The following is an 18144-nucleotide window of genomic DNA, read 5'->3' as shown; positions in this document are numbered from 1 at the left end:
GCGAATGGTGAGGGAGAGGTTGGAACCCAAGAGGCCGGGACCAGCAGAAGAGCGCCTTGGGGCTCTAGGGCGGTGGGGGGGGGTGCCACTGAAGGGCGACCAGCAGCAGCCCACAGCATTGCAGGTCAGTCCACAGCAGCCCACAGCACGGCCAACTCCCGCTAGCGCTCAGCAGCAGCGGCCCAGTAGCGGGCTGGCAGAAGGTGGGCTGGCCGGCCAGTGGGCTCGCTGCTGCTGCGGTGCCCTGGAACTGCAGGAGGGGCAGGGGGCCGCTCTAGGGCTCTCGGGCGCCCCAGCACGCTGGAGCCACTGGGGACTTTCTTGCCTGTTCAGGTGGTGGCGCGAGCACAACGCTAGAGCCACAGCGCAGTAGCCGCGGCGGAGAGCGCGGGGCGGCGTGTGCGCGGTGGATCGGGGGAGTTGAGGCGGGTAGAAGCGACGTGAGAAAAGTATGGCACTTGTATGGGCGTAGAAAGTTGTCGGTACTTGTTGTGACCGGTTCGCCGTCGAGTTCTCGATCAGTTTGCATTTTCAATCAAATCAACTCGATTCTCCAGACAACTCAAGCCGGTGGGTTCCTCCTGCTCAATGCCGGTGACCAACTTGAACCTGCCAAGAAGAACGGGCCAGCCAGCGACTTGTCATTCGCAATGGGTCGCTCCTGCCTGCGTTATTAAATCGCCGGCGCTGATTGGCTGCACAGCTCAGATCTCGAGCGGGTAGGAGCGAACAGCTCCAGCTGCCTTTTTGCTGCACGTATGACGGCGCACTGATACTGTACGATCTTGACAGATGAACCACCTTCACAGAAGGAGAAAAACATCGTGTTTCTACCTACCGTCTTGCTTCGAATTCCGAGACACAAAGGTCCTCAAGCCCTTACTACTAACCTTTGAGATACTATACTTGATACTCTGCCACTCTAGGAACGAGGTTTATGCCCATATGCTGATAGTTTGGGACTTTTGGCTCGGCCCTCAGCCCGCCAGGTACTATCAGCCCGAAATTGCTTGTTCCTCCCCTTGCCCTGCTGTGCTTTGCTGTCTGTCTGTCCAGTGATAGTACCTTACATGTAGGTAGCTTCATCACGTCGCCGCAGTTGACGCGAACTCTCGAGCTCATCGCCCGCTCGACCAACAAGTCCTGAAGGCACAAACGTCACTCGACTGTTAATCGGAAACATGCACCTCCAATCGATCAACAGATGCCACTCAGCTACCACCGCATACCGGCTTTTCTGCCCTATCAAGGCCATCATCACATCTCACCTCCCGCGCATCTGCCACCAAGTGATGCCATCGACCTTTCTTCCTTCTCGCTCCGTCAACCCAGATGCTCCAGCTGCGGCAGAGCTCCGTCTCAGCCCATCATTCCCCAGCCCACCCACACTGTTCGGGCGGTCGAGTCACCATGGTAGCGTCAGCGCGAGGGATGGGATGCTCACATGCCACATACACGCACATGTAGCAGGGAAGGGCCTTGCTCTCTGAAACACATCTCCGAAAATGCGGTGAATGCAATACATACAAGCGGCAAACGTGGACGCCTCTCTGCATGCCCAAGGACTCGCTCCGTAATGCTCTCCATACTGTACATGCCTGTTGCTGAAGTCGGCGGCGCCTTTCTTCTCCCTTCCATTGTTGCTTTTTGCCCTTCCACCCCCGCCTGGCTTGATGCGCGCTAACTTGCCGTTTTGTCTTTGCAAGGACCGAATGACCAGGCCAGCCGCTGGCTGGATGACCAGTGGCCAGGCCCAGGGACGGCGCATCGGTCTTGTTCGGGCCATGTCCACAGCAACGCTGGTCTTGCGAGGGGGGGGCAGAGCTTCTTGGTGATGGAAATCCAGGGTCCCCGATGGGTCCCGTACTGTATAAGAAGCATATCTATACTTTGCGGGAACCAAAAGTTGACCTGCCACTGAAGCCCTATGAGCTTGCTGGTGTGCTCCTTGCTCTGTTAGTTCTTGGACGGCAGTCGACTACATGCCAAAGTATGCAATCCGTTGCATCATGCCAACAGATGTGCAGAACATCGCTGGGAGGGTGATTGGGTGACCTTCACTAATTGCTGCAGCTCTGCAAGATCGCCTTGGCCTTGACATCATTGTCTCGTCCCCCAATCTGTGCACTACACAACACGTCAGTCTAGACCAACGGGACAGGGGGGCAGGCAGCAAAACACCACACATCCACCTAGACTACCGCATGTTTTCACGAAGTAGGAATTCCGTAATACTTGCATGTACGGAGAGCGAATTAGAGGAGCCGGGCCGCAATGGGGCCAAACGCCTCACGATGCCCAATGAGCTGGTGGCGCCTTTTCCTCAACAAAGCTCACGAAATATCTATGCACGCGCCTCATCCGCCGTCCAAGTACGAACCAACTTTCGGCCGTGCCGAGCAACAGACCGTCTTTTTGTCCTTCGCTTTCACGTCCAGTTACTCCGACAGCAGCTTCATGCGAATCACTAGTGCTGGTATCACCAGGGCGATCCTCCAGCCGGTACTGAAGATCATCTGAGCGCGGTCCTTGGCCTAGAGCCGTCTAGAACTTCATTTGCTGCGGTCCGAGGTCATGCTTGGAACAACAGCCTTTCTCTGTACCGGCCCGGCATGACATTGCAGACGGGCATGTCGCACAGCATGCTGCGGGTATTAATTGCTAGTACTGTACTGTATGTATGTAAAAGTTTGACTGTCGCCTGCTTTAGCGAGACGCAGGCCCCAGTTTCGACATTTCAGACATCGAGCACTAACTTGGCTCATTTCCTAGGTCGTACCCAGTAGCTTCTCACGAAGTAATTCGCGACATGAAAACGGGGCGCCGGATGGCATGGTTCGTGCAGAGAGAAACGCCGTGCTAAACCATACCGCCAGTCATAGGTGAGTCTCTGTTCTTGTGCAAGCGGCGGCACTCTCGCTGCAGAATGTAAGGAGATCTCTCTTATACCGCGGATTCCGCAATGCTCGACGGTCCATCGGAGATCATCCATCACAAATGGGTTTTGCGGGCAGCGGTGTGGGTTTCGTTGAGGGCTGTGTGAGACGACGTGTTGAGTTCGAGCGGAGCCGGCTTGAGCCTCGGAGAAGTGCTCCGTCTTGACAACTGCTAGCAGTGCTAATACTAACTGATATTGCTCCTAACAGCAATCCTACCCTTCAAAGAAGTGCCGACGAGGCAAAGTCACGCACTCGGCGAGATGATTATGAGATTCCCGAGAGAGCGAGTGCTCTATGCGGCTAGGGCCCGCGTTGGCTCACAGCCAGGCTTTGCCGACGTTTCGCGAGCTTGACACCCCAGCATCGTCCTCTAGGTATGTTATTCCAGGACTTGCGGCGACAGAGTTGCCAGTTGGAATCCGATCAACGCTCTCGGCTCTAGTACATGTGAAGCAATGGCGAAATCGCAAAGTATCGAGATGGACGCCGAGCTCACGTATCGTACAAGTGAGGACGAGCTCACCAGTCTGCTTGCAGCTGGTGACCAGCATCGCCAAGCTCTCGTCTTATGCCTCATGCTGCCAAGAGGAGAAGCGAGGGGGTTTCCTGCAAGTGCCAGAGCAGGGTTCGCGGCTGCGTTAGTGTCCTGTCATCAACGTTGACGCCGTATTCTCATGTCTCCGAGTCACGATGTCTCGTTTTATCAACCCAGTTCAGAACCGCGCAGGCATTATCCTGCAATCACACTCGAAGAGCGAGCATGGATAGTCGGTTCACGTCCGCACGCCGTCGGTGTTAGCTTGGCTTCTAGAATCTACAAGTTGACATGAGGCTAACGTTTTGACACAGATCCAACGACACTTGAGTTCCAAGCTGGCGTCACCAATGTCCAAATATATCATTTCCGGAGTCTTCCGGACAGGTCGCCGAGCTGCCAAAGCACCGTCATTGGCCCTTGTTCTCAACGAGGATCTTGAGAAGGCAGCAAAATAGCCACGACGATGAGCCGGGTCCCACCAACCGTCCAACGCCGCGACTCATTGCCGTCGGGCTCCTCCAATGAGAAGCGCAAAGTTAGTTGCCATCTGCTAATAAGGTATTCTTTTAGAACGGGTTCGCTGGAATGGAATGCCGAACGACACCAGCGCCCGGTACACAACGAGGCCTCCTAGAGAAAATTTCGAAACGCCTGTTAACGATGTTACGGCACAGGCTGCTTGGCCAACTGGTTCACTTCATGTAGGATGATGTAGTCGTGCGCACATCTGTTTGTATGTACAATGGGCGGCCGCTGTCTGCGCGCTCCCTCTACAACTGCATGCGACCCGCGCAGAGGCTACATGTTACTGCATGTATGCATCCACCTGAGACCTACATGACAACGGCCGGCTTGCAGGAAGACATTTAGCCGAAACAGCTCGTTGATAGACAGCCGTTATCAAGACGAGTGGTCTTGTTGATGACGACTATTCAGAAGGCATCTACATGCGTGTGCCTGGGAGTTTCCAGCCTCGCTTACACCGGCCGAAACAGCTTTCCCTCTCAGGGGTCTCTGACGAAAGCCAACATATCTAGCCTCGGCATAATAATGGAGGCAAGGGTCGCTGAATTGGCCACAGGCACTGACTACGTACGTATTGTCGGGCTGCGGCCGAACCGCCAACCAGCCATTGTCGAGAGTCAATTCGAGAAGAGTTAAACGTCCGAAGAGTCCGCCTCCGCCACTGTGCTGGAGCCCGGCAGTTCGGAGTATTATTAGATGGTGCGGCGATTCATGTTTGTTTACATTTGCCGCTGGCCGCTTCACCGCGAGTCGTGCAGTGCTCAATCACATGCCGCATAACGCATCGACATGGCAATGTTACATACGAGTCAAATTGCCATACACGGCTCCTGCCTGGGGCGTTTAGGCGAAGAGTTTGGGGTAACGTGTCCGTTTGGCTGGTTGCAGTGTGTCGATCGCGACGCATCTCGCCTATCGCAACTTGCTGGTGGCAGCGGGTTGAAATGACCATGGCTGACAAAGAATCGACTCGGATTTGACTCAGGCCAAGAAGCAGTTCAGCTATTTCGCTGTATTGAAGGCGCTTCTGTTGCCTGCCTTAGCAAGCGGCTTGCAGAAGAAGAGGGAATAGAGCATACATAAACAACACATGATAACCAACGATGCGCGCACAAATGCGACGTCCATCACCAAACGCCACACCTACATAGTGCTCATATTAGTCCAATGTGTGCTTATATTTATTCTACGATCCCGATTTATCTGCAAACCGCTTTAGCAGGTTGAAATGACCATGGCTGACACATGATTGATTCAAATCCTTTTCATGCCAAGATGCAGTTCAGCTATATCACCACGCTTAGGTATATTGAAGGTAATCCGGGCACCTACCTTGGGTACAGGTACCGAGAGTTATCAGCGAACCACCTGTCAGCCTCAAAGGGGGCAGTTGATGCGAGAACCTTGATGGCCACCCGTCGTTTACTTGGGTACCTACCAGGCAGGACTGCACCAAACGTGACTTCAACTCTTCACAACCTCAATCCTTCATGTTCTTAGGACGAGATGCGAGAGCACATGCTATCTTGCAAGAGATGCATACTCGAATCAATCCATGAGAACGAAAAGAAATATCCCAAATTGATTCCAAAACAACCCATGTATTACGCGCAATGCCCGCTCACACGCGGCGAGTCGTACCTGTTTCCCAAAGACATAACGCCCATCGAGCCAAATCCCCAGAATGAACAATCTATTAGACCCTCTCGATGACCATCATCTTGCCGCCCTCGAATAAAGCAACGGATATCCTCGATATGAACGAGCGCCGTTGTCGGAAGCTGGCAGTGCCAGCCTAGACGTCTGCCGGCGTGCAGCACCTCATTCCAGCACAGGAAGTTCCGCACGGCATCCGGCAGTCGGAGCCGCCGTTTGGTGTATGTGTGGGCGAGCCGCTATCTGCAATGGGTGCTACGACACCTTCTGTCAGCGCCTTGGTGTCATCCGTCGGCGAAAGATTGGCGCTCCCCGTGGTCGCTCCGTCATCCGAGTTCTGAGAAATCGACGTGCTCTGGAGCTGGGGCTGGTTGCGCGCGCGCTGGAGGCGTACTTCGGGCTGCAGCGTCACCGAATGGATGTCGTACGCGTGCAGGCACTGCATGATGGTCTTGGCCTTCTCGGTGAAGCTGCTGATATCGTCGACAATGACATGGGCGGACGCGACGGCCCTATGCTCATCGAGTTGCCAAATGCGAAGGTCGTGCACAGAGTCGGGCCCGGTGGTCTGTGGAACAATCAGTTCTTCTTCTTCTTCATCATCATCATCATCGGCAGTCCGAGAGAAAAGAACACCGCGCTCACCATCTGGATATCATGCTTTACATCTTCTGGGTTTAACGCCTTGGGAGCAGTCTGGAGCAGGATAAGACCGCTCTTCCACGAAGCTTTCATGCCGGTATAAAAGATGATCGTTGAGATGAACAAGCTAATAGCAGGATCTGCATAATATCTCTTTTTTCCGTGGCATTGCCAGATGATGAGGGCCGATGCTATGACGCCAAGGTTACTGATTGCATCTCCAATCAGATGGAGGAGGACGGCAAAAGCTCCGTGGTTTCTATGTGGGAGAGGCCGATCGAATGAGAGGTGCCTGTGCTCGTGGTGGTCGTTGGGTGCCTGCGAGGTCGCTCGTTAGACCAGTATTCCGAAGACGTGTAAGGCCGACTCTTCGAGGGCTCTACTCACCGACGTGGGCCTTGATCGCGGTGTCCGATCACTTGTTCCTGTGGCAGCCTCAATCTCGTCGAGGGTTCTCTGGTCTTCTCTGGCCTCTGAAGGATCATGTGTTAGCCATATACATGAGGGAGTGCAGGCGATTGACTCGACAGCATACCATGAACGATGGCGATGGTCAAGAGGTTCAGACCCAGGCCAGCGCATCCCACAATCATCACAATCATGGGATGCTCGACGGCTTTCGATGGAATCAGTTGTCAGCCCCCGATTGGCAGATTTACAACTCGGGTGTCGAAACTCACCGGTCATGTTGACAAACCGCTCGATGGCTTGGATGGAGATACTGACACTGAGGGCCAAAAGGAAGACACCATTGAAGAACGAACCCAAGATTGGCGCACGCGCCCATCCAAAGGTGAAGTCTTTTGGCGGCATTCTCGAACTTTCGGATAGCTGGAGGGAGACGTCAGATCATGCTGGGCTTTCTTCAGTCAAGGAGAGGGAAACGAACCACGACAGCCTCCAAGGCTACCACAAACCCAATCAGGTCGTTCAACTGCAATGGGTTAGCGAAGCTCTTGTCCAGCCATTGGGTCTGTCATACATAGTGGAACGCATCGGCAACCAGAACGAGAGAATGCGTGAAGAGCCCGGCTTTGCATACATGTTAGAGCGGATGGTACGCTGGAATCATCGCAAGCAACGTACCAAAAAGCTCGGCCACGAAGAACAAGAAGGATATGGCTATGGTCGCGATAAGCCGCTGTTTGCGACTCAATCGGAACATCATCTTGCTTCGGAAGGAATAGACGCAAAGTGTATCGTGCAACACTAAAGGGGGGCGGGATTCTGACAACCGAGCAAAGAGCGATTTGGGCCACAGACAGGACTCTGTTGAAGAAAAAGGAGAAGAGCGGACGTTTCTCAACCGAGCACAAGGTACCCGTATGGCTATGAAATAATCGGTAAACAAATGGTGTCCCCTCAGGAGTTCGATATGTCGGGAAGGGGGCTGTACTAATACTTGGACATCTCTGCTACGTGGCTTGAATTGATGCAAGTCACTAGACTTGACAACTATCACGGTCTCAAACCCAAACTACCTGCAATGAAGCGCTCGATGACTGAGGTTTCCCAGTGCCATGCTTCGTTTGCCGGCGGGCACTCCGCATACCGCGCGGGAAGGGTCAATTGCAAACAAGGATCCCACCAAAGCATAGCATCAGGCCAGCTTCAACGCCACAGCGATTCAACACGATTCCATTCACTCGGTGCGCGCGATGGGGAACACGGATGGAAGGACTCCGTTTCTTAAGGAGTGGCCTGTGTCTCTCACTGTATCGCCACTGTTGAGGAAGCCCGCAGAAGCAGAGGGGCCGGGCTCACGGCGGGCCCTTTGTCTACGGGGAGAGTCGAGAACAGCGGCATTCTCTGACAGAGCGACGGAGACCGGGGAACAGAACAGATGCTTCCGCGGGCAGTGAACGATGGTGCCGCTGCCAGCTGTTCAAGCTAAGCAAACGTGGTGATGGTGTGCAAGGATTTTGGCACGGTTGATTGTGTGTGTTCATGAGGAACAGCCTGGTGGGAGCTTGCGTTGCGGATGGGCCTTGTTTCAGACAACTGCCGAGATATGATATGGGTTGAGCAAACTTGAGCCCTGTGTCACAAAGACGAGGAGGCAATGGTGTAGGGATAGGTAAGAGTCTGTAGAGAGGGGTCATTTGAAGGGGAGTGCGAGTATTTCACAGCGTCACGTCGATGTTGGTTTCGATCACTGGCGTCGTTTATGCTTCATGTCAATGATTGAGAGGCTAGTTTGACTACTGTGGGAGGATGGTGATGAATTGCGTCGTAGGCAGATTACAAATCTCTGCAGACGTTCGCTTATTCTGAATCACCTATGGAGGAACTGCCGGATCCCGAGCTCTGTATTGTTTGTCGGTCGGCATCTCCTGTGAGACAGACATGCTTGCCTGTATGATTCAGATTTGGAGGTTTGGAAGCCGGCGGCCATCCAGCACGGAATGATACTGAGGAGTCACGGCAACACGAATCCGAGATTTGTGTCCGACACTCCATGCTTTCTCTTGGGCTGTCCGATCCTCAAACAAAGCTGACATGAAGGCTCAATGTAAAAAGAGAAGTCAATTGGCGAGCATATCTTATACTGTCCGGTAGGAGTACAGCGTGTGAGTCTTGTCTCATCCGGAGAATTGCAGTTGGGTGAGACAGGAGCCAAAAAGTTCAAGGTACATTTACAGGCACCCTCTTTCCTCGCATTATCAAGTCTTCACCTCCACCTGGCAGTTGCATGACAGGGCCCCACCGAGACATGTCGCTGATGGATCAGGCAGGCGGTGAGACCGCTCGTGCCACCATCAAGCTCCCATTCTGCCGCCATCGCTCATCAGCTTCAACTCACCCAACTGCCATCTCATCAACCCAGCATCAACCATCGCCAAGCTGTCGCGCCAACACGCATCACCACCCGCACTGGCAGACAATCCTCGCCTCATAATCACGGGCTATGCTCCCATAACCAGAGCCCCTCTATGATACCCGTCCCCGAGCCGATGCCATGTCCCGAAATGTCGGCGCAGCGCCATCGGCTCCGCGGAGGGGACCGCCGCAGCTGTCCCGTCACCTGCGACAGACGAGCTCAACCGCCTCGGACCGCGCATCGGAGCCGGCGCCGGCGTCGCCCAGGAGCGTCTCCACGCATTCGACCGTGAAGAACGTGCGGGATGAGAAGCCGCGCAAGGCTGGGCGCTATTGCACCGTTACCGTGAATGACGGCTATGCGCGCGACGAGGTGCTGCTCAACTTGGACCTGCTTGGGGGCGATGTCAAGCCGGGCACTTTGATGTCCATTGCTGTTGTCAAGCCAGAGTTCTTGAAGTCGTCGGGAGGGATCGGCAGCCTGAAGAAGCAGGCGCACGAGGACAATGGCAGCGTGCGATTCCAGAACGCCGGTCCCTGCGACCGGAATGCCCTGGGCCACCAGTACATCTTTGTCGCAAAGGATATGCCCAAGGAGACCAAGGCGCGGCACCCCGAAGCAGAAGTCCACGTTGTCAAGCACATTGCGGACGTCTTTGGGATGAAGAAGGGATCCATTGTTCTGCTGCGAGCGGTTCGTTCACCCTTACAGACGCCGAAGCGACTCGTTGTGCTAGACATGGCCGGCTGACATACTTTGACCCTAGGTTGATAATGACCACCCGGTTACCGAAGCCTCACACGTTGAACTGATATTCAAGGACCAGTACCTATCGCGGGCAGACATGTGGAGGGTCGCCGTCGGGGAGCTTACGCAGCGGACGGTGTACAAAGGTCAGTCCCTTCTCTTCATGGGGACCATCAAAGCCCAGATCTCGACGGTCTATGTTGATGGGAACGCTGTCCACTCGGCCTTTTTCAGCCGCGAGACGAGGCCCATCTTCCGCAGCGAATCGGCCAGATACGTGCTCTTCATCCAAATGTCCAAGGAGATGTGGGACTTTGACTCCGAAAGCTCTGGCGAGATCATGTTCAATAAAGTTGTCAACGGATTTCTGCCGGCTCTCTTTAAGAGGTGGGCTCTGCTCAAGGTGAAACACTTGGTCAGCATTGTGCTGTTTGCTCGCGTCGAGTATGACACGGGCTTGACAAACGACCTGGAGGCGAGCGCGCTTCAATCGGACTACTACACCGGGGTTCAGTCCTATGGGAACCGGCGGCCGTACAAGGACTTTTACCGCGTGGTGGTGAGCGAAATGGCGAGCATAGAATGGACCAGGATTCTGTACCAGCTGAAGAAGGAACTCAACTACTTCCGGAGAGACATCACTCTTCATCACTTCACGGCATACCCGTCTACTCAACCTTTATCGGGGAATGAGCCCATCAGTCGGATCAGAGCCGAGTCTTCATTTGCCATCCACGGCAACATACTCGAAGCCATCAATCTCGCCTGCGCGCAGTTCTCCCACGACTACATCGATCGCGATCTGACTCGGACGGGCATTTCCATCGCCGTCATCAGCCCTGGCGCTGGCATCTTCGAGGTGGACTATGAGACACTGCGAAGAACGACAGAAGCCCTGGTAGGGAACGGCATCGGGATCGACCTAATCTGCATGGCTCCGATGCCTTTACACTCGGTCCCTCTGTTCAGATATCGGAATCCGCGATTCTCATTAGCGGAAGATCCGTCTCAGGACCGGCATCATTCGCTGTCAAGGTCCTTTCACAGCCGCGACAGCACGCCGAACCAACCGACACCCGTAATCGGAAGCTTTCAGTCCACCTCTGGCTCGTACTCACCGTCCAAAAGCAGAGACATGATGCGCCGCGTTGAGCACTTGGATTCCCAAAGTAGGCGTGACGAATGGTGCTATGTACTGCCTCAGTGGCTGCACGTTTCCTTCTGGACGGGCACCTCCAACGAAGCGCTCTCATACGCGGGCGTGGCCTTGTCCGTTTCAAACAGGGTTGACCAAGATGACGACGAAGATGACTTTAGAATACGATGCCGGATGTACGATCTTCAGATGCGGAGTGCTCTTGATACGAACGACATTGAAATCACGCCGCTGCACTCGGACCCTCACTATCCCAGCAATATCTTTGAGAATAGCAGCCTCTCCAAGAGACGCCAAGAGGCACTTGGTGATCTCTGGTACAATCCGCCGTCCCGTCTCTCTGATCACTTGATCGAGAGCATCCACGGCTTTCAGAGATTCACACCGGAGAGGCTTGCGCGCCCGAGTGAACGGTCCGCTTGGAAGCAGCTGCAGGAGTTTGATGACTCAAGAATTATCCTGACTTACCCCAAGCGCCATCAACACCATCACCATGGCTCGGAAGCAGGGCTCAGGTCCGACGACAGTCGTCGGCACCATCTGGAGGATTTGAACGTCTTGGGTTCTTCACTCCCGGAAAAGAAACTGCACACCAATGTGCCTTCGATGAGGAAGCTCTCGATGAACCAGGCAGAGATTGAGAAGCCCAACATGTTTGTCAAGAGGAGACTGCCGGACCCGCCGCCCCCTAAAGAGCCGCCGTCTCCTAATCCCCCACCGCTGCAACCGCCAGCTGTCACCAAGATCGCTTCGACGTCAAAGGCGCCCAAGTTTATGAGACAGATCAGCCTCGGGCAGCGAGGATTCGGCATAGCAGCCCCCAAGATTGCAGCGGCCGAGGTCAAGGCAGAAACTGTCAACGCGGCTGTGTCGAAGCCAAGTGCGCCGCCACCGTCTACTCCGCGGTCGCGCCCGACCCTGAGGCCGTCTACGCCCATGACAACCAGGAGCCAGTCTCCATTTTCGATCAAAAAGTTCAGGGGGGACGCCGCTGATCCGGTCCTTGAGAGGATGTCGTCGACGCCGAGCATCCCTATCCTGGTGAAGAATGGGTCGAACCGTCACGAGATGAACCTGTACGATTTGAAAGTGGGAACTCCCGCTCGCCACGCTTCAGCATCGCGCACTCGCAGCGGCAGCTTCGAGGACGACGGCGAGTTGCATCATAACATGCTCCGGACGGAGGATCACAAGGTCGTCCTGAGCAAACTCCGAGCCGGCGTGGGCGTGACGCCGGAACCTGCACAGACGATCTCGCCGACATCAGCCATCAGCCCCTGGCTGGTGCTGTTGAACCCGTCAGATCCTGACAGGAACCAGATTGACCCGGCCAATCTGTACACGCGCTGGCAGCACATCTTTCCTCGCATATCCGAGATGAAGATACAGAAGTGGAAAGCTCTGTGCTGCCCTGCTGCAGTCCCGTTGACGACGGAATACTTTCCCACCAGGGCACAGTTTGATACCGAGTATCAGAGGCATCCCTACAGCGTGGATCAGAATGCAGATGACGAATCGTCCGAAGAACCCAAATCTCGGCAAGAATTCATCAGCGAGCTCATCAGCCTGCGGTTCTCGCAAGGTTTCCAGGTAGTCGTTGGGCCGGCGGTGGCGAGAGCTTTCGGCCAAAAGGTCATTAAGCTGGGAGACATCTTCTCGCGCGACCAGGTCCTTGAGGATGGCACGAGCATATTCATGTCTGTTGGCAACATCATCCATCAGCTCTCATGCGTCAATGGGACAGAAGTCGATGTCAACATCTACGTTAGAAAACCCACGGCAGACTTGTCCGGGCTGCCGGAAGGGTTCTCACCCATGTACAAACCAGCCATCAGAACGCTGTTTGACACAGATTACGAGGCTCGACACATAGAACTGCTGTCGATTCCAAGGCGCGATCTCAACTGGAACCTGATTGACTCCTACGCTGCGGGCCATCACGACGAGATGATGGAAAGCTTGCGCTTCTGGAGAGCCCGATTCGTCCTCATCCCGCTGGTGGCCCAGAACCCCTCAGTGCCAAGGACGCAAACCGGCCTGTACCCCGAAGAAATCAGGATAGAGGGAATCAAGCGGCTGGCGCAGCTGTGGCAAAAGAACCGCTACATACCGCCGTCGGAACGGCGATTCCAAACCAAGAGCCGGCTAGATCGGAACCCCTTGGACATCATCTACAAGACGGAAGATCCGTCCGTGGTCATTGCGGCCGAGCTGGAAACATTACCCCTGACGGAGGGCCTCGAGGGCGGCATGAGTAAGAAGCATCAGCTCGTGACGAGGAAAGAACGGTTTGAAAAGTCCAACCTGAACTTTGCTGCCCTGGCGGAAGCCATGCAGCAGCCTGTGGAGCAGGGCGGCGTTCCTCTGCGGAACCGTCGCTGGCATCTCCGGCTGCATTACCACTCCTTTCTCGGGTCCGACATGACGACGTGGCTGTTGGAGAACTTTGACGATCTCGAGACGCGCGAAGACGCAGAGGAGCTGGGCAACGCGCTGATGGTGCCGCCAGAGCCCAAGGGCAAAGAGAAGGACAAGGACAAGGATAAGGACAAAGATGGAACCGACAAGGACAAGGACAAGGACAAGGACAAGGAAAAAGAAAAGCCCAAGGGGCTTTTCGTGCACGTCGAGAAGCGCCATCGGTTCCGGGACGGCAACTACTTTTACCAGTTCGCCCCTGAGTTTGCGAAATATCAGTCGGGCTGGTTCGGAAGCAAGAAGAAAGAAGCCCCCCTGCCCCTGACGCCCATGACGGAGGCGTCGATCAGCTCGGGCAGGACGCGATCGGTGACCGACGAGCACTCGCCGTCGTCGCTGACCAGCACGCCCACGCTGTCGGCGGCGCATGTGGGCAAGAGCCGGCCGAGGGTCGTCCTGAGCAAGGTCATCAAGTATGATGTGGACCCTAGGAAGAGGTCCTATCGTCCTGAGCGCATCGACCTGCACTACGACCGGCTGCACAACCCGGACAACTGCTACCACGTGAGGATCGACTGGATGAACGCGACGGCCAAGCTCGTGGAAGATGCCGTCGACGTGTGGGAGCGCGAGGCCAGCCAGTACGGCCTTCGGCTGGTGGAGGTGCCCATCAGAGAGGCCAGCAGCATCACGGAGGTGAACCCCTTTAGGAAAGCATATCCCATCAAGCTTGCAGTGCAGCCTCCGGACAAGAAGCCCGAGACGTTTTACGATCCAAACTCGCTGGGCCCGCAGACGGTGCCCACGAGACACTTTTACCAAAAGGCCATCCTGCGGCACTGCGACTTTGTGCTCGACACCGAGGCGGCGTCCAACTACCCCAGCAACGTGGACATCATCTACTCCTGGGGCCGCCCAGACTACAGATACACCCAGTACATCCACCGCTCGGGCCTGCTGCTCGCCCAGGTGACGGACGAGGGCAACTTTCTCGTGCTGGCAAACCGGCTGTACGGCAGACGGGCCACCAAGGAGCGAGACGTGCCAGGCAGAAGCTTTGCGCCGATGGAGCAGCAGCCGCCGCCGCCCCATCTCATGGCGGACAGGCTGATCGGGCTGGGCCGAGTCCCCTCGTACGACTCGTTCAGCCTCTCCGAGTCGATCATGGCGGGATCCGCGATGCAGCACCACATGGGACATCACCAGGGCGGTCTGGGAGGATATCATCCTGCCGCGTACATCCAGCAACACGACAAGCACCATCACCATCCGTACCACTACCACCACCAACCCCATCCTCATCACCACCAGCACTACCACCACCACCACCACCACTCTTCTCCCAGCCTCAAAGGCGCCAACCCAGACGACCCCCTCAGCAAGCCCCTCCTCCCGCAACAGGGCTCCGGCTACCCATCCACGTCGCCCCAATCCCTCGAGCCGGAAACGATAAAGGACGAGTTCGAAGCCTTCTGCTCCGACGCCCTCGCCCTCGAGGCTTTCTACAAGGAGACGCTCGAGCGGGGCCAGCACATCCAAGGGACGCCGGCGACGATTGCGTCCACCACGGCGCCGTCCGGGCTGGAGGCGGTTCCCGAGGCGAGCATCCCGTCGCTGGGGCTGCCGCCGGGGGTGCTGGCGTCGCTGGATGCCGCGGGCGCGGGCGGCGCGGGTCCGGGGGCTGCTGCGGCGGGGGCTGCTGCGGCGGCGGCCGCGGCGGTGAGGATGGGGAGTCCGATGATGTTTTTGAGGAGGGGGAGCGTGCAGTTTGATGGGTTGGGGTTGGGGTCGGGGTCCAAGAAGTGAGGCTGTTTCTCCCTTTGGGAGGTCTAGTCGGAGAGGACTAGATCGAAGTGGATTGTTTCCAAGAGAGAGATACGGTGATTGCCGGGAGTAATGTAATGAGTCCATGTATAGTATTTTATTATCAGGAACCGTATATTAGCGGGAGTCGAACGTCAACGACCAATTAATACCAACCATCATGTCAAGAAGGATCTTTTCAAATGGACTGCAGTCACATTAACGTCACCATATAAATCAATGTTCAGGTCCAGAATAAGCCTGAAGAAATTAGAAGCAGGGGAAGAGACGGAAAATTTTTAGAAAGATTTAAAAAAAGAAAGAAAAGAGAAAACAAGAAAGAAAAAAAGCCAGAATTGGATAAAGAAAAGGATATAAAAGAGGAGAGAAGGAGAGAAGAAGAGGAAAGAGCTAAAAGAGCCAAGAAGATAAAACAGGGAAAGCAAGGACCTCAGCATCTCCTTCCATTCTCATTCTCACCCAGCAAACAAATAAATCACAGAAATTGCCGTGAGACTCTCTTCAACCTTTTGAGTATTCGAAACCCGATTTGTTCCTACGTTCTAATCCATCCATCTACCACCAGACCATGCAAAGAAGAAGGTGAAAAGGGACATTCCAAAGGATAAAGTACATCGAAAACCCTCCAATACAAAGCCCCATTTTTAAGACCCCTCCTGAATGATTTGTCGATATGCGATATGCGTTCTAAAAAGGCAAAAGCAACAGAGCGTCATCGTGAAGCTCCAGGTCATGAATAAAAAACATCTTTTTGAATGGTTTTTCTTTTGTTTATGCGTCGAAAGTAAACGGTGTATGTAGTAGCAAAGTTCTCATAAGATCCCAAAAACAGACATTAAAAACGGAGACAAATTAACCGTGAGGCAATAAATGCGAGTGGTATCAAAGAAAAATAAAAATAAAAAGAACAGAAAGCAAAGATGCGAAATGCCATGATGAAATGGGCGGCAATTTTCTAAGACTGGGGGCCAGTGTCCTGGTCGGGATACCCTAGAGAAACGGCATGTTAGTAGGGAATATCTCGTAAAGAAGAAACGTTTGACAAGACTTACAGAATGCGCAGACGGCAATAATGGCATACAGGCAAATCAATAGCCAGCCCTCGAGCCAATGGCTCTTTCCATCGCCAATCAGGTAGTTGACGAGCAGCACGGCGACAAACATGACGGCGACCTGGAAGGTGTCGAAGCTCAGGTTCATCTCCTCGATGCCCATGCCCCAGCCAATGACGACCAAGAGGGGAATCAGGAACAGGGCGACCTGCATGCTGGAGCCGACGGCCACGCCAATGGCCAGATCCATCTTATCCTTGACGGCGACGGTGACGGCGGTGGCGTGCTCGGCAGCGTTGCCAACAATGGGGAGCAGGATGAGGCCGACAAACTCCTCGGACAGGCCGCCGTTGGCGGTGATGGCGTCGATGGAGCCAACCATGAACTCGGCACAGAGGGCAATGATGGCGGTGGAACCGGCAAGGAGACCAACAGCCACGCCAAAGTGCAGGGTGGGCAACTCCTCCTCCTCCTCTTCGTCCTCGGGGTTCGCAATCGGCCGGCCCTCCTTGTTGACGATGCCGCGGTGGACGACGGAGCCGGGCAGCAACAGGCCCTGCTTGATGTCCGGGTTGGCGGAGCCGCTGCTCCAGGGCTTGGCCGGCACCTTTTGGCTCTGCTCGGAGAAGACGGCCTGGTGGGTGCCGAGCTGGAAAGCCAGGTAGGCGGCGTAGACGATGAGCAGGATGACGGCCGTGCCGCGCGACAGCTTGGCAACCTTGTCGGTGGGCGTGTTGGCGGCGGCGTCAAAGACGGTCGGGACGATGACGGAGGCGGCGGCCAGGGCCAGCATGGAGGCGGCCGTCTGGGCGACGGTGGTGTTGAAGTGCTGCTCGGGGCGACGCAGGCCGCCGAAGAAGAAGCAGAATCCCATGACCAGCAGCAGGTTGGAGAGGATGGAGCCGATGAGCGACGTCTGGACAATGGCCACCTTGTTGTCGATGAGGGCGATGATGGCGACGATGAGCTCGACGGCGTTGCCAAAGGTGGCGTTGAGCAGGCCGCCGAGCGTCTCGCCGGTGCGGAGGGCAATCTCTTCGGTTGCGAAGCTCAGCAGGGCGGCGAGCGGAACGATGGCGATGAAGTTGACGACGAAGACGGCGATGCGGTCGACCGACTTGACGTAGTTGAGGGCGATGCCGACCGGGGCGGCAATGAGCAGCACGTTGATCCACGAGTTGAGCAGGGTGCGCTGCAACTGGTTGGCCACCGTGTAAGGCTCCTTGGGCTGGACATGGCGGATCAGACCCGACTTCTTCTTCTCGGGCTTGCTGATGTCGGGCTCGGCGGCGGCCGTCTGGGCCTCGTCGCGGTCTCCCCTGCTGCGGTTACGCAGGCCGTCGGTGTCGGTCGGGGGCTGCACAATGAGCGGCCGGTCGTGGTTGTCCTCGCCAGACTGCTTGCCGGTTCCCGAGGTCGACGTGTCCCTCAAGGGTATGCTGTTGTTGGCCGGGTAGGTCGCGGCATGGGTCAGATCTTCGCCGGCGGCATTGTCCTCATGCTGGGCCTCGAGGCGGGCGCCGTCCCAGGTCTGCGACCGTCTCTTGGTGCTATCCCAGGAGAGGTGGCGGAAGAAGTTCCATGACTCGCCGCTCTGACGGCTGACGAGGTGCGCCTTGCGCTTGATATCAGCGTGATTGACTGGCAGCAGATTGGTTAGTCGGTTTCTCGCCGGTTTGCCGTCCGTCGCCTCGTGTGACGACATTCGCGATGCGTGGGGAGGGAGCAGAAGCGTGCAGCTTCGAGGGCGCGGAGGGCAAGAAGCATGAGATGGCGAGAGATAAAGGCAGGGTGGAATGAAGAAGGAGGAAATTCAAGGAATGGCG

At 55.6% G+C, this 18144-nt stretch overlaps 4 protein-coding genes across 4 annotated transcripts; 2 read left to right on the top strand and 2 right to left on the bottom strand.

Annotated features, from left to right (window-relative positions):
* Window positions 1-4: 4 nt before the first annotated feature.
* CCMA1212_004447 (uncharacterized protein) lies at window positions 5-373 on the top strand (the record flags this gene model as incomplete). Its single annotated transcript, XM_073701748.1, has 1 exon — window positions 5-373. One exon carries the CDS (start codon window positions 5-7, stop codon window positions 371-373), a length of 369 nt encoding a protein of 122 aa, XP_073559803.1.
* Window positions 374-5797: 5424 nt separating this feature from the next.
* CCMA1212_004445 (Zinc/cadmium resistance protein) lies at window positions 5798-7468 on the bottom strand (the record flags this gene model as incomplete). Its single annotated transcript, XM_073701747.1, has 8 exons — window positions 5798-6226; window positions 6304-6618; window positions 6688-6773; window positions 6836-6916; window positions 6981-7131; window positions 7190-7234; window positions 7283-7332; window positions 7387-7468. 8 exons carry the CDS (start codon window positions 7466-7468, stop codon window positions 5798-5800), a joined length of 1239 nt encoding a protein of 412 aa, XP_073559591.1.
* Window positions 7469-9259: 1791 nt separating this feature from the next.
* CCMA1212_004444 (Vacuolar membrane-associated protein) lies at window positions 9260-15248 on the top strand (the record flags this gene model as incomplete). The annotated part of the gene is made up of 2 exons (XM_073701746.1): window positions 9260-9814; window positions 9888-15248. 2 exons carry the CDS (start codon window positions 9260-9262, stop codon window positions 15246-15248), a joined length of 5916 nt encoding a protein of 1971 aa, XP_073559802.1.
* Window positions 15249-16221: 973 nt separating this feature from the next.
* On the bottom strand, window positions 16222-18023 carry CCMA1212_004442 (Vacuolar calcium ion transporter; the record flags this gene model as incomplete). The annotated part of the gene is made up of 2 exons (XM_073701745.1): window positions 16222-16256; window positions 16319-18023. 2 exons carry the CDS (start codon window positions 18021-18023, stop codon window positions 16222-16224), a joined length of 1740 nt encoding a protein of 579 aa, XP_073559579.1.
* Between the last annotated feature and the right edge of the window lie 121 nt (window positions 18024-18144).

Source organism: Trichoderma ghanense (genome assembly GCF_004382785.1).
Source record: "Trichoderma ghanense strain CCMA-1212 chromosome Unknown scaffold_4, whole genome shotgun sequence".
Lineage (NCBI taxonomy): Eukaryota > Fungi > Ascomycota > Sordariomycetes > Hypocreales > Hypocreaceae > Trichoderma > Trichoderma ghanense.
This window is presented reverse-complemented; position numbering and strand designations above follow the sequence as displayed.